Source organism: Taurulus bubalis (genome assembly GCF_910589615.1).
Source record: "Taurulus bubalis genome assembly, chromosome: 5".
Taxonomy (NCBI): domain Eukaryota; kingdom Metazoa; phylum Chordata; class Actinopteri; order Perciformes; family Cottidae; genus Taurulus; species Taurulus bubalis.
The window spans coordinates 8683487-8700243 of record NC_136593.1 but is presented as its reverse complement, the minus strand read 5'-3'; the positions used below and the strand labels follow the sequence as shown (position 1 = coordinate 8700243).

The window sequence follows — 16757 nt, the reverse complement described above, 5'->3', positions numbered from 1 at the left end:
GGGATGAACTGTCCCTTTAAAGTTTCTTATTCAGAGTACTATTTTAGCAGGGAATTACATTTGCTATGTAAAGATATAGTTTTTTTTTGTTGGGGGGATGAACTGTCCCTTTAAAGTTTCTTATTCAGAGTACTATTTTAGCAGGGAATTACATTTGCTATGTAAAAGATATAGTGAATAATGTGCCGTTAATTAAATTGTTTAACAATTTTAACACAAATAATTTTCAAAGACGCAGTGATTTCCCACAGTATTGAAAACCTCCAATTATTTGCCAATTATCTTCTATAGTGGCAGATAATTAACCAGCACATTACCCACCACACAGCCCAACTCTTGTTATTGTTTTGTCTGCTAGTTCTTATCAATTTCCCGCCTTGACAGTAGTGATGATGTATCTGGCTAGCTGGAGGTGTGGAGGTTGTTGTGGGACAAGATGTGGTCAATTGGCAGGTAGACCATCTGTAGTCTGAGTTATGGGTGGCTTCAGTGGAGAAACCTGTGGAGACCCATGAGTCAAACAGGAAAAAACAAAACTTCATGGACCAGAATATTATGCAGAATTTGTATTCACAACAGCTTACCCCTGGCAGTGTGTTAGAATATGATTAATCAAGCAGAAATAATAATGGTTGTAATTAGGTGTTTCTCATTAAAGTCTGGTACATAACGTCCTCTCAGAGATCTTCCAGATACATTGACCTTCTGGTTTAGTTCCATCAGCTGAGAGAGTGGTACAACATGTTGTTACCCTCTACATTATGTGCGGATGAACTCATGTAATGAACAGTAATTAGGTTTGCAGTCTCAAAGTGATGTGTTGAGATTACTAAATAATAAAAGAGCCATTGTATTGTTTGTTTTAGAGCTTCCTTTCAGAGTATACATACAAATTACTTTGAATATAAAAATAGTTCAGCACATAAGAAACAATTAACATTGAAAATATTGTATCCACAATATAGCATGTGGCTATTCTACACAGTCCAACTCTAAGTAACATTTACTCAAATACATTAAGTACAGCTTTGAAGGACAATATGTCCTGCTACTTTAACTCCACTACAGAACCAAACTGTTTTAAAAAACACTTAAAAATGCCTCCAGCTAAAACATGAAAATGCTTATTACATGTTAATATGTCAATAATAATAATAATCCAGCACCTTTAAATCAACTATTTTCCCTCCAAGCACAAAACAAGTGTGAGTGTTCCTCTCACTTGTTAGACATGCAGGTGGTGTTCCACTTAAATTTCCACCAGATGTCTGAGTGACAGCAGGACAATATGACGGGCATTTGCTGCAGGATGTGAAGCCATCAGCAGCAGCATATGGCCACGCTGCTGCAGAGACACAACAACAGACACAACAACATGTTATCAAGGACAATACGGCGCCGTGTACCACGTCAGAGGGCCGCCAAGGACTTGATACATATACCTGCAGAGTGATCTGTTTGGACTTCCATTCATACAACCTTATGAATATGTCAAGACTCTCAGGGAGTCTTAAAAGTGTCACACAAAAGTAAATATATTTATGTGTGGTTGATCCATCCTGCTTTGTTGATAATTATAATTATTATAATAAGTATTGTTGTTTTAAGTCATGAAAGTATCATTGGAAACCCTGGCATGAAATATTGTGGTTGTTATTTTTGACAGTTTATCTCAGAAAGGGCAAATTGTCTAATAAGTTAAATGAAAATGTTATATATATATATATATATATATATATATATATATATATATATATATATATATATATATATATATATATATATACTTTATATTATCTTTCATTTTATACTAAGATATATTGTGCTTCTCTTCACGCTTTGATACTTGTTTTTTTTTTTTGCAGTTAATCTTTTCTGACAGCTATTTTCTCCCTGTGTCTGGTAAAGTTTGATATATCTCATAACTTCAGATTGACTTAAAATCATTCTTTTGGCAGCCAAGGTTGTTTTTCTAGCATTTGTTTTAAAGATATTTTGACAAACTTTCAAACATTGAAAGTATAATTTGTTTTGTTATGAATAAAGGCACCATTCCAAGAGGTCGCTTAAAATTCAGAATATGTGTTGTTGTTTTTTTGAGTTTCCTGCAGGGACTCGATAAAGGGAAGGACTCCAGCCTTTACCCTGTAACACAAACAGCACAATAAAGCCCTCTTAAGAACTCACTGTATGAGAGTCAAACAGTTGAATTTGACTATTTCCACCCACGACCCTAGGAAGGAATAATTATGTATATATGTGTGTGCAGTAAGCATGTTTGAAGTGTTAATATAATTTAGAGATGCGCACACTGTTTCTGATTCTCGATAATTAATACTATAATTAAGTTAACCCTGCATATTGTTTGTAACACCTGGGTATGCCGATCTGAAAAACTGCTTGTTAGTTTGTTATTGTTCATTGTTCAGCTTGTATTAATGCATATATTAGTCCAATTATTAGTTGTGCATATGCAATTGACGTTAGAGTTTACTGACTAACATGTCTTTCGTGCACAAATTCATGTTCAATTTTGGCTTTTAATTTGATTATATTTTGACAGTGAATGCTATTTTTTTAAGCCTTTTCTGTGTTGTACAAGTACTTCATTGTCCACAGGGTAATGTGCCGTTTATTAACCGTTTTAGAGCCTCTTTTCATGACTCAAAGTCAGTTTATTTCAAAATCACTAATAACTGTTTTTGTTTACCCTTTGCAATGAAAACGGTTTCATAGAATCCACCTCTTCAATGAGAGCAGTATTTAATGATCCATGTTTGTGACACTTCCGGTTTTAGTTTTCAAATCAATTCGGCATCCAAAGGTCATCTCACATGTTGCAGCACTGCTGTCTGAACACATCTACTGCTCCTAAATTAAACTTTGCCTCCACTTACTTATGCTTTTATCAATCTGAAGATGACCACTGCCTGTTGTCCCCGCAACACAAAATACAACACAAAAAAATTAAGAAAGTATAATGTACTGGGACATTTTATTCTGATGGAGTCGATGCAGTAACTGAGAAGAATCCAGAGTGGGCTCCCGTCTCCATGAAGATCATTTGTCTTCTCAACCCATGATCTACAAAGCAAGGACAAATACATCATTATGTGATCATCTTCGATAATTCCATGATGCTGAACAGATAGGCATGTGTTTGTAAGGAAGAATGAACATTATGTTACACTACTGGAACTGAACTCATGCATGAATCATGTTACATTCTGCTGTTTTATGTTTAAAGATTGAATGCTCTATGATTCCTATAAAAGCTAGCGTGTAATACTGACGCTGTTCATCCAGCTGATGTAGGAAGAGACGCGGGTGAAGACTGTGGGCTTCTTGTTGGCGTTGCAGCCAGAGGAAGACACAAAGCTGGTAACACCGTGGACGACCCACCGCCCACCGACGCTGCAGTTCAGGGGGCCGCCGGAGTCACCCTGGATTCAGAGAAAACACATCTCAGGCAAACCTCAGAGTAAAGAACTGACAGCCTTTCAGCAGAGTTAGCAAATGTCCCTTTTTTAAATACATTTACAGTAACTCGCTGCCGTTTCCTTCTCATATCCATTTCTGATCTCAGACAGCTCCAAGCAAGTTTGTGCAGAACATGAACTCGCAATAGTTTGACATGTTGTGCAGCTTAAGCCCCAGCCTGGATCACTGTTACTGACTCATGCCCCTGCTGATGCAGCAAGTGATCCCACATGTCTTCCAAAATGTCTTCCTTGACAGGAAGGGCTCAGGCCTCAGGTCAGTGGGGGATGTTGAGTTTCACTTTGTCATGGAGGAGTGGGACTGAATTCTGACTGAGTGTTTCTCCCAGTCTGCTCGTACATCTTTCCTCTTGTCCTAATTACAGAGTGACATGGTGTTTTGGAGACAACTGGCGAATCTGCACTCCACAAAATAGGCACCTTTTATAAAGGGTTTAAAAGTTAAACGGCTTGATGATTGTTGCATGAATTACTTTCTAATGTGTCGTAGATCTGTTATAAACAAGCAACAAGAGTTTGGTTGTCAGGTTTGTCCTTTCCATTTTGTAATAATGCTGTAAAAAACATTAGTAGTCCTCAAAGGCACTCAGTAGCCCTCAAACAATTATATAAGTTGTCAATAATTGGATCTGGGTCCAGATCCTTTGCAGCTCTTTCCCACTGCAAGGTATGTGGTCATACAGTCCAGTCAGCCAACCTGGGCAACCCAAAAGTATTTCTTATTAATGGTGTATAACTGATTTATAAAGCTTTGGTAAATAATTTATTTAATTTATAAATCCTATATAAAGAAAGAAAGCAGCACCCTGAAATAGTTTTTCAAGCTCCAGGGATACTGGACAAATGTTGTGTTCCCTCCAGGGGAACAACCAATTTTACACATCAAAGTCTGTTTACAGGTCTATGGAAGCACTGTTGCACATATGAAATGTGTTTGCAAGAAGGAGCTGAGCGAACTAAGTCCAATAAACAGCGTCGGTTAGAGAGGAAGAAAATTAAAAAAAGATTAGGTGACTCGAGGTTACATTAGCCGCTACTGGCACAACACGCCTGAAAGTGTGACTGACCTGTTGACGGTCGATTGGGTAATGTCGGTAGCAGGTTTTGACAAGGAATAAGAATGAGTGTAGAAAAAAAAGATTTTTTATAAATGTCCATCCTGAGTTTGACAATATTCCAGGAGTGCAATGCTCGGTGGGGTACTAAAACTACATGTGGGAGCATACGTGTCTGATACTAAGTGTATGAGACCTCATAAGCTTACCTGGCAACCGGAGTCCCTTCCACCACCAGCACAGACCATGGAGTCCTTCACAGTGCTGCCCCACCATCCGTAGCTGGTGCAGGTCCTGTAATCAACAATGGGCAGGGAGGCCTGCTTCAGCTGGGCAGACAGCTGACCTCCAGCTGAGGAGAAACACATAAAACTGTGATGAAGCCTCTAATAGCATTTATCATGCACTGGTATGTAATATTATTTCCTGATTACTTTCTCACGGTATGTAAATCCTGAACAGAACGTGCTCATAATGTAATGTAATGTGATGTAATGTAATGTAATGTGTATTATGTCAGACTCACTCTGGGTGCGACCCCAGCCAGAGATGTAGCAGGGGTTGTTGTGGGGCAGGACCTGGCCGGTGGGGGGCAGAGCGGCGAGCTGGACGTAGCTGTTGAGAGAGGCATCAGAGGACAGACGCAGCAGAGCGATGTCCCACCTGAGGATGACACCCACATGTCCTCAAGTCAGTGAGTAATACACATGTTGCGTGTATGAAGACTCATTGTGAGTCGCTTATGTTTAGGGCTGCAACTAACAATTATTTTCATTATCAATTAAACTGAAGATTAGTATCTTGCTTATTCTCTAGATAATTCTATTAATTACTTGGTCTTGCTTTTTCTGAAACAAAAATACATTCAAATTCACAAGAGAAAAGGCACACGTGTTATCAGATTGCATGGATTTTAAAAACAGCAGCAGATTAATTTTCTCTCCTTTAGCTCCAGTTATGTTGTAATGTATGAGTGAGTGTGTTTTGGCAATCTAGAGTAAATACGTGGAGTAAAAATGTGTAAGTTAAAACATTTAAAATCTTGTGAATATTTATAATACAGTAATGTAATATAAACATCATGTGATTGTTAAACCAAAATAGCCATTTGACGTTTTTGGCTGCTTTCATATGTTTACAAACAACTGAATGTATTCCGTTTCACATAATATTGATGCACATATAACTGTATGGGTTATTTTTGTATGCAGAAGTGGGTCAAAACACGAGCAGTAGCCACGAACCCTCCAGCAATGTTGTTGGTGTTCCAGTTGGGGTGAATGTAGACGCGGCTCACGCTCATGTACTGCTCTCTGCCCTCCTGAGTGTTGATGTTGTGATCTCCAAGAACAACACGCCAAGTCCTGGATCTGTGGTCATAAAAAAAGAAATGTGTATTTTCACGGCTGAAATGCTACAACGTTCGCAGTCTAATTTCAACCATAAATGCACTTAATGAAATGTAATCAAATAAATGTATGTAAATGTTCAGGACACATATCCTGCTACTTCAGTAATATCTCCATTTGTTTTAGCCTCAGCAGCTACTCTATGATGCATGAAACTCCCACCTGTCCACACAGTGAGCAGCGGTCATGACCCATCCTCTCTTGATCAGGGTTCCTCCGCAAGTGTGGTGGAAGCTGCTGCCAGATTTGAACTGAAGAGAGATCTAATAGAACGACAACAGAGAGCATTACAACCACAAGAACCTGAATCATTCACATTATTGCTAAACTGCTTCTTCTTGGCAGCGTTCCTGATGCTGAGAAATGCTTTAGGGCATTACAAGCAAAAGTCTTAAATGCACCTGATGTAGCTGGATGTGTGCATGTTGCATATGCAGAACATATGTTGTGCTGACCTATTTTACATTTGAGCAGTGATGTAATGAACTCAATATATTTACTCAAGGCCTATACTTATGTACAATGACACTTGCAATTCATTTATTATTTCTAAATTATGCCAAACTTCTAAACCACCACCCTTTCTAGGGAAATATTGCATGAAACATGAGACCAACTTACTAAATATGAAGCATTATTATAGATTAAATGTCTTGCGTTCCAATACGGATGTTTTCAGTTATGTGGCATAATAAATTCATGTTGGAGTTGTGCATAGCTATTGTGTACTAATAACAATAATAATGGGTTTTCCCACAAATACATTTGGAAAACATATTATGTATTCATTTGAACTCATTGCACATCACTTGTGTGCATAATATTTTAAAGAAATATCTGTTTTCAGGACCTGAAATACCATTTAGCATAATGAAGACTACTCCACCATCACAGCAGGAGTATTTTTACATTGTGGTATTACTCCCTTTGCATAAGTAAAACCCTTTGGCACCACCACTGTCAAAGCACAAACAAAGCACCCAGGACCTGCCAGGGCCAGGAGTTGGGTCTGGCCACCTGTCCTCCCACAACTCTCTCCTCCACACTGTCATCCTCCAGGTACCTGGGCTCGGGAGTCAGCTCAGCCAGCACTAAGTCAAGCATACACACAAGAAGCGTTAGGTCAAGTGTTCAAGAGTGTGCAGAATCTCAGAGGATAATCAGATGCTTCTTACCAAGGGCTGCGAGAGAGGTAAACACAAGAAATCTGAGCATTTTTGCGGTCTCCTGAAACTTTTTGCACTAGAGACTTCTGCCCACTACTCTTTTATACCCCCAGACCCCGTCTGCTTATAGTGTGTGTGTGTGTGTGTGTGTGTGTGTGTGTGTGTGTGTGTGTGTGTGTGTGTGTGTGTGTGTGTGTGTGTGTGTGTGTGGTGTGTGTGTTCAATACGAACACAAGTGCACCTGTTTCTGTCTCACAGTTATCACTACAGTGTGGACGTGGGGGATTGAATAGCTGACTCAGCGACTGTATACATTATTTTTCCACTTGTATGGGCCACAGCTGTCAGGCATGAGAGTGTCACATACTGTAGGTTTCGTTCAGTTTTTCATCCACTGAACCTTTATATTTAATCTTTGACTGTAGATGTACTGTCTATATCATTATCTGCTATCCACCATCTTTCTGGACAACTTAACGCGTGCCCAAGGTAGAGACATCTTTATCCACAATTATGTAGTGTTCTGGTATTCTAAGATAGATTATCTCCACAGTCTCTAAATGTGTGAACAAGCATTTTCATTGCAAAGGCCACTTTAATTGCCCGAAAGTGTGTTTATTAAGTTTGAGTAGAAAGTGCAATTTTCACACAATAGGCACATAAACTACCTTAGCAGGCTAATAGATTCAAACAGCATTTAAGTATAAGACAATATGATGTTGCTATTTATTTAGAAACTGTAGTTAGTACAGAGCCCGGGAATGGCCATAAAGAGAAAATAAATGTATATTGCGGCCACACAATATAGTTTGTTAGATCAATTTAATTAAATAGTTCCGGCATTTTTATTAATTTGTGCGCACAAGATAATAATTTGTGCGCACAAGTTTATACGTGGCCTCAATTTAATTAAATCCTTCCCACACTTTCATTAATTCCAGGGCATTCATTTAAATAATTAAATATCTATTTATTTTTGGCAGTTCACACGGCCAAGTCATTTATTCAATCCGCCACCTGCTTAAAGCACTTGTCCGTGGTTGTCGATGCATGGAGACTCTTTAATCAAAAGTGCAAGATCCAAGATTGGGAGCATTTCGATTGCCTCACACTGCTGCACTTGCGCAACGACGCTGTTTGTTGGGACGCCGTTATCTGCTGCCACCATGAGTGAACTAGTGGGGCTCGCTCACATCCATGATATAGTTTCTGGTGAGCCTGAACAATGTTGCCTGATTGGGCACCAATAAGGTGCATTATAATATATATTGAGAACAATCTTCTTGCTGATCGTCTCCTTTACTGGTGTCGGTCATATAGGCACATCAGTATGACATTGAGATTGTTTCATAACCAGTTAAAAGATCCTCAATGTAACGTTAAGCTTTAATGTATAGCTTGGAGGTGGATGAGTTATCGAGACTTGTTTAAAATATTTGCTTTTCAAGGGATTGATGGTAGTAAATGTAAAGATGTCAGAAGTCATGAGATGCTCAGTGGTTATCAGGGATAAGCTAACAAAAAAACTTAAATTGACAATAATATACACAAAATCCGTGTCAGTAGTAACAACTTCCAGTTACACCTATAGTAGTGTAGCAGATTGCTGTTGATCTTTTCCACCTGTTCTCCTGCTTTCTAAATTGTCACCAGGTGAATTTAATTAATCACTAATTACTTGGTGGCACTTTCTATAGGAGAGTAGCGCTGCTTTGGTGTGTGATTATTTTCTGCCTGGTTTCTGTTGAGCCTGCAATTAGCCCAAAGTCTGTTTAGTTGATCTAAAAGTCAGCTCTCCAGTCCGACAAGCCCGTTTGAGCTATTTACATTCTGCTTATAGCACAGCCGCCATATGTGTGCAGTTCCCACTATAGGCAAACTTAATCATGCACATAATATACTGAATACCCTCAGTTAGTGCCTTCATTCTCACTGCAGTCGTTTTCTTCAAAAATGTAATAAAACCACCACAGAGGCGACCAGGTTCGATGCAAACCTTCTGTAATAATCAGACGGATTTTGTCTGACCAATTTCTGGACAGAGAAACACAAACTTTGTTTTTGAAAAATAGCAGTAATAATACAAAAGGGCAGGTCAACCAAACCTCTGCAAAATGTCAGCATTTATTTAGGACTGCTAGCTGTCAGTACTAGATCAGAATTTGCAAACAAAACACCAAACACAACGTATCTTTGTGTCTCTGGAATGGGCCCTCAGGGCACAGACTGTCCTTTCTGGCAAAGTTCACCTGCCGACTGCTCACATGCTGCATTGAATGGGAAAATGGTGAATTGGAAGTTTTAGGAGGCCTGATAAAAAAGCAGCGTATTTGTTGTAAGTGTTTATCAAAATGTCCGGGTTCATCAGTTAAAATAATTTGAAGACACTCGTTTTTTTCATTTTAAGAAAGTTTATTTTGACCTGTACATTTAGTTGGAAGAGAACAAGCTCAATTAAGAGCGGTTTCTGTTGAAAATAAAGATCCATTTTAAGGATTGTATATGACCTGGAAGAAAAAAATACATGTATTCAGTCACTTCATTAAATGCATTTCAAATGTTTTCACCTGGTAAATTATAATATTTGTTGAGCATTTTATTTCTGATAAAAGTAAATACAATTCCTATATTGTAGTCTTTATATATGTTTTAAACTGACTCAGTTCATCCATGTGATGAAGGTGGAGACGCGGGTGAAGACAGTGGGCTTTTGAGGTGCGTTGCATCCCATACCAGATACAAAGCTGGCTATAAATATATATATATATATAATTGTTGTTTTTGCTCTTTCCCAATAATTTTACCCGCCATATCTGTTTTGCACAGTTGATTGTGGCATTGATTAAGGTTTGGAACAGTTTGGCAGATTTACTGAGCTGCTGATAAACAACAGAAGGGGATTGTTTTTATTATTTTTCAGCAGATGTAATCATGAGTGTGTTTGGTTTGATTGAGCTTGAGAAATTTCTTCTTTACTCTCTTCATAGTATTTCTCCCATCAACAGACTCACACTGCATCCTGACTGAGTGCCTTCCTAATTTAAGAAAAAGCTGAATAGAAAGAAGTAGAAGCAGCATATGTAGTCGCAAGACAAGAGAGCGTGGAGCTTGACAAATAATATCAGCACAGAATCTACTCCAAGATGTAACCTCTTGGGAGGAAACAATGCATTGGACCTGAAAAACAAAGGCAAGTGACAAGAAATCCTGCTGCTCAAATTGAGGAACCAGCATGTCAAGGTTTTGGAGAAATCCTTCATCGTCACAAAAGCAAAGAAAGAGGCGATTAGCCAGAAGAATGACGCTCTGCCACATGAGATTCAGGAATTACATAAAAAAGCTCCAGGACAAAGCAACTTTGCACAGAAGCAGTCAAAATGAACATAGAGCAGAAGGTCAAACCCTTGGTTGAAGAAATGTCTTTGGAGAAATACAGCCAAGGTTTGAAAAAGCTAAAGCAGGTCGTCAATGAAGAGCTCACAATCAGAAAATATTTCAAGACCAATCTCTTTGAACTGGAAGCTGAGGAGAAAGGGCCTTCAACAAGTTTCTCAATGAAGAAGACTGGAAGTGGAAGTACGACGTGCTGAAGGAGCACTGATAAAATCCACACTTTGAATAACAAACTTATAGTTCTGGATGCATTTAAGGCAAATTATGACTATATTTACTTTTCATCCACAAATCAAACACTTCAAAATACGATTGGATCTGAAGCTGAATTGAAAATTAACTTGTGAAGACGTAAAATGAATAAAGGATGACAAATTAAAATCATTTTGTGAATAGAAATAGTTTTCTTCCTTTGTCTCAACTCTCGGAACAATCAAGGGGGGAAAAATCATCCAGAGATTTTCTGATGTTTCGTACTACATGTTTGCTGATGATATTCAGCTTTACTGCTCTTTCAAGCCGACTGAGCTTCAGAGGCTAAATTCCTTAGTTCATTGCTTGATGGAGATAAAACAATGGCTAAGTGATAATACCTTGCAGCTAAATGTGGACAAAACAGAAACACTGGTTATTGCCCCTGATGACTTAATTCCAGGGATTAACCAGTACCTAGGTGACTTGGGCCAGTCTGTTAAACCGAGCCTAAGAAACCTGGGTGTTGTATTGGACAAAGACATGTCATTAGTGCAACACTGCAAACAGCTGACCAAAAATTGTTTTTTTCCAGCTGAGGAACATCTCCAAACTTAGGAAAATGGTGTCACAAAATGATTTGGAGCTGATCATTCATGCATTTGTGTCTTCACGTTTAGACTACTGTAATAGTTTATTTTCATGTCTAAACAAGAAGGAGCTGTCTCGTCTGCAGTTAGTGCAAAACTCTGCAGCGAGAATCCTGACCCACTCTAATAGGAGGACACACATCTCCCCTATTCTCAAAGCACTTCATTGGCTGCCAGTTTCCTTTAGGATCAATTTTAAAATTCTGGTTTTAACTTTTAGAGCTATACATGGTCAGGCTCCACCGTCCATCAATGATGTGATCCAGCCTAACACCCCAGCTCGGGCTCTGAGGTCTGTGGGTCAGAATCTGCTGATGGCTCCGTGCACCCGTTTCCGGGCCAGAGGAGACCGATCTTTCCAGGCTGTTGCTCCCAGGTTTTGGAACGATCTTCCGCTCTCCCTGCGTTCAATGGAGTCTGTTGACTTCTTCAAAAAGAAACTCAAGACCCTTTTATTTGTCAAGGCTTTTGTTTAATTGCCTTGGGGCTGTTATGATCGTCATTGAGTTGTCTTGGCCTTTTTTTTAAGTTAAATGTGTTTGTACTTCTTAATCTGTGTATTGTTTTATTGTAATTATGAAGCGCCTTGTGACCCTGGTCTGCGAAAGGCGCTGTACAAATAAATTTGACTTACTTACTTACTTACTTACTTCCTTCAGTGCTTTATATATATATATATATATATATATATATATATATATATATATATATATATATATAATGCTGGAAGCTTAATAAAACTACAGATTATGGCAAGGTAGTTATTTTTTGTGTACAAATCCAATAGATTAATTGGTTCTTGAGTAGGTAATGGTTCTTTGTGGAACCACTCGGCCTTAAAAGAACCAGTTAAGAACCATTATTTGTCTGTGTGTAGAGTGCAATAACAGATGGACCCACTCAGAGGAGAGCTATGGTTCCATTCAGGATGAATTTAAACATCGAGGACGCTCCTGTATTGCTGTATCGTTATGGCCGTGGTTCAAGAGGAGATCTCCAAGGACCACGCGCAGAGAGCTGGAACTGTTTGAGCTTGAGTAAGATGATTTGTTTCCACAGTAAAAACATTATGAGACAGCGGAGGAAACAAATAATACATATAAACAGAATCTCAGAAAATGATATATGTGTTGGCATCTAACACAAACAGATGCATTTTCAGATGCATAAACACTTTTTGGGTAAATAGTAGTTTGGTAATATATTAGCAATACGTTGTTGCCTTTTGAATATTTTCTCAACCAGTTTTTCCTTTAGCAATAATTGGACATTTTGGAAAATACATTGATGGCTTTCTTGCCAAGAGTTAGTTATCATATCTTATCTGCCGTGCATGACGCTACAGCCAGCAGCCAGTTAGCTTAGCTAAGCATAATGATTGGAAAGAGCCAGCATGGTTCTATCTGGGAAAAAAATGCATTCATCCAAAACTCACTAATTAACATTTGATTATATGCAGATATCCTTGTTTATTCTGTTCAAAAACCAAAGTATGAAAGTGCTAAGACGGTGGATTTTGTAATTGCGCTCTTCAGTGTTTGTGCTAAGCTTAACCAGCTGCTGGCCGCAGTTTCTCATTAAATGGACAGAAGGAGTGGAATCAATCTTCTCTTCCTACTCACATTAAGAAAGAAAATAAGTGTATTTTTTCAAATTATTATTCTAGTTATTCTCCTGGAGATTTTGAAGAAAGGTTGGCAGTGCAAGAGTTGACTTTTTAACCATTAAAACCATTAAAAGTATTTTGGCTTCATCTTGTACTGTATGGGAAAGACAGGATCTTGCACATACACAACTTTTTTATTTTTTAACAAGCCCTGTCAAGCAATGTAATAATGTACCTGCCAAGCCCAAGAGGAGTGATGAAGCACCTCTTCACCTCCCACAACTCTTCCTGTGGGGCCGCTCTCCTCGTAGCTGGACTGACGCTCCAACTCAGCCAGCACTGAGGCACAGAAGAAACTTATCGAAACACCATTTCAACATGGCTTGTTTGGCCTTTTTATATATGTTATCAGTTTTCTAAGAGAGAATGATTGCATTTTTCAGCCTTGATAGCTCCTACCTGTAGCTGTGATAGCTCCTACCTGCTGTGAGAACTGTGAACAACGGAAACAGGAGCATGTCTTCAGCATCTCCACATTTATAAATCCACTTCTCCTTCTTTTAAACCTTGAGATGACCTTCAGTTGATGTGCTGTGATGTCTGTTGTGCTTGGCAGTGGTCAGAAGCACACCTGTGGTTCGTCTCAGACTTTATCACAGTCAGTGATAGTGTTTGACGGCGTGTTGCAACATCACACATGATTTATTGAAACATAAAAACGTGTTTCCGAGGACCTCCAGTGCTGAACATTTATTTTCACAGTGTGGCCACACTTTAATTAAGAATGTGTATCATACATGAAATAAAATCATGAATTTGTATAATTAGATGTTCCTTTATACACGATTTGTTGCAAGGCAGGAGGGTAGTTTGATGCCTAAGAAGCATAATAAGTAACCTTCACAATGACACACATAACTCTGGTCGCATAAACTGTCTGATGAGAAATGAGTCATTTACTTTATTTTTTGTTGAATGAGAGTGGACAAATGAGGAGCGACAGTAGATAACAACATGGTTGAATGCATGCTTCGTCTTTGAGTGCTGCAACATGGACAACTCATCTGTTTACTTCATGATCTGGAAAAGAGAAGAAGCAAATAACGGTTACACATATGCAACTTAAATTACATAAAAAAACAATCAAGCGTTCCTGAGTTATTTTTGAGAGCTTATTGCATTAGATATGATAGATATACATATCCCTAATACTGACCGAGTCCATCCAGCCGATGTAAGCGGAGACACGGGTGAAGACGGTGGGCTTCTTGGGCGTGTTGCATCCCCAACCAGACACAAAGCTGGCGATACCGTGGACGTAGTATTTTCCATTGACAAGGCAGTTCAGAGGGCCACCAGAGTCACCCTGATAGGAACGAGATTAAATAGAGGATCTTAAATAGTGTGGGCATAATCATTCAGTGGTCAATATACAATATATATATTATACAGGAGAGTTATTTCATTGGAGGTTTAAAGTGTGTGGGATTTCTCCCTCTTTTTTTCTGTTTTTTAAATAACTCCATTCGTCAATAAAAGTCCTACTTTACAGTAATATGTGCAGTTGCTGAGTGTGCAACTTTTCCTATAATGCCTTGTTCCCTCAGGAGGAGACTTACATTGCATCCAGCCTCGGCACCGCCACCACCACACAGCATGGTGGCCTTGACAGTGCTGCCCCACCAGCCAGAGCTGGTGCAGGTCTTGTGGTCGACCAGAGGAAGGTAGGCCTGCTTCAGCTGAGGGGAGATGCTGCCGCCGGCTGGACAGGGTGACATTGGAAAGGTAAGATACGCAGAGTTTTACGGAAAAGCATCGACACTTATGGAATAATGCAATCAACTCACTGGTAGTGGTACCCCATCCGGTGACGTAACAGAGGTTGTTGTGGGGCAGAATCTGGCCGGTGGGAGGCAGAGAGCCCAGCTGCACCTTGGAGTTCAGGTTGGCCAAAGAAGACAAACGCAGCAGGGCAACGTCGGACCTGAGGTGGGAATCCATGGGTCAAACAGGCACAACCAAAAATATGTGTCTCCTATCAGTACAGATGCTGGCAAAACAACCTTCATTTTGAGACCCTTATCTATTATAGGAAGTGGTCCCTGCTAGCTGCAGTTGCTAAAATGAACTAACAAATGCATGACCACAATGCTGCCTTGTTGATGCACTGGATCATGTATTGTCTTTTGACATATCTACTGTTGCTGCTGTGATCTGATGTTGTTGTCCTGTCCTGTTTTGGATGCTGCCATTTGACCCTGTCTTGGCGAGGTCTCACTTGTAGGAGAGGTTTATAAAATAAAATATATATATATATATATATTTTATACACTCCTGAGGAGGACATTTTATCTGGGCCTTAGACCACCACCTACCCAAGGTACCTCTTACAACATATTTCTTCAATGAAAAACGTTTTTAAAACAACAGATAAAATCAACAAAAAAAAAATCCCAAAAATGTATGAATGCAAGAAAAAACATAATCCTCACCCAGCAGCCACATTGGCAGAGTTCCATCCGGGATGGATGTAAACTTGGCTGACAGTCATGATCTGCTCTATGCCGCTGTTGCTGTTGAGGTCATGTTCACCGAGAATGACACGCCACGTCCTACTGCTGCAATATTAAAAAAATAAATAAAATGTCAGCAAAGATAAACACAATCTGGTTCACAATCAATTATTAGTTGTGACTTAAATGACTAATTGAGAATCAGCAGAGCCTAATAAGTTTTTATTACAGTAAACTCAGTAAAGGTCACCACATGCCGTTTTATCACTCCTGGTTTGTTTATTTTTTTGTATTCATTTAAAGACTTTTCTTTCATTCTAATAAAATAAATGAATGATGTTGGTATGTGACAGTTATAAATGAGGCTGTAAGAAATTTCCTCATGCTGGTGACATTTAGAAACACTGAAATAAATCAACCCTCGGTACTGTGATAAGAAAAGGCTATAAGTCAAAGTAATCACACAATGTGCTCAAATTCAACTAAAACTCATGCAGCCAAAGAATACAAAGTGTACGCATGAGATAATCGTTATGTTACCTATCCACACAATGAGCAGCGGTCATTACCCAGCCTCTCTCAATCAGGGTTCCTCCGCATGTGTGGTAGTACCTGCTGCCAGATCTGTACTGAAGAGAGATCTAAAGGGGAGAAAACAGACCATTAGTATGTGTAATTTGTGAATCTGGTATGGTGGCTCTAATGGTAGGTCCCCCAAAACATAATCTAATTTAAGAGTTGTTGCTGCTGTGCATCTAGTTTTTGTTTTTGTGTTGAAGTACATTACCTGCCAGGGCCAGGAGTTGGGTCTTGCCACCTCACCTCCCACGACTCTTTCAACGCTGTCCTCTAGATACCTGGGCTGGGGCTCCAGCTCAGCCAGCACTAGTTAAAAAAAAATACATAAAAACAGAGGGCACGATTAATACGGGCACAATATTTATGGTTTCCTGGAAGCCTCGTTATACAGTTTGCTTTCCACTTACAGACAGAGGAAATGAGGAATGAGGTACTGGTGGAGCAAAACAAAAAATGAATGACTGGATGAATGTCAGAGAGCGTGACTGACTGATTGATCAAGAGAGTGAACGAGACAGAAAGAGATCAATAATGGACAACCATTCATTATTGATCTCTTTCTGTACAGTGCAGTCAGGGTGTGCTGTCATTTTCTTACCCAGGGCTGCGAGACTTGTCAACAACAGAAGCCTAAGCATGTCGGTAGTGCGTCAGAACGTTTTCACAAGGAACCAATGATCCTCTTCTGTCTTTT

The 16757-nt window shown here is 39.2% G+C and overlaps 2 protein-coding genes across 2 annotated transcripts; both read right to left on the bottom strand.

Annotated features, from left to right (window-relative positions):
• Positions 1–3014: 3014 nt before the first annotated feature.
• Positions 3015–7194, bottom strand: LOC306736259 (elastase-1-like). The gene is made up of 8 exons (XM_079217876.1): positions 7140–7194; positions 6952–7055; positions 6127–6227; positions 5800–5925; positions 5082–5218; positions 4765–4907; positions 3294–3443; positions 3015–3084 (listed from the first exon to the last, which is right to left on the bottom strand). Exons 1-8 carry the CDS (start codon positions 7177–7179, stop codon positions 3073–3075), a joined length of 813 nt encoding a protein of 270 aa, XP_079074002.1. The 5' UTR covers positions 7180–7194; the 3' UTR covers positions 3015–3072.
• A 6730-nt stretch (positions 7195–13924) lies between these two features.
• On the bottom strand, positions 13925–16701 carry LOC306736366 (elastase-1-like; the record flags this gene model as incomplete). Its single annotated transcript, XM_079217997.1, has 8 exons — positions 13925–14051; positions 14188–14337; positions 14591–14733; positions 14819–14955; positions 15464–15589; positions 16025–16125; positions 16272–16369; positions 16662–16701. 8 exons carry the CDS (start codon positions 16699–16701, stop codon positions 14040–14042), a joined length of 807 nt encoding a protein of 268 aa, XP_079074123.1. The 3' UTR covers positions 13925–14039.
• Positions 16702–16757: the final 56 nt, after the last annotated feature.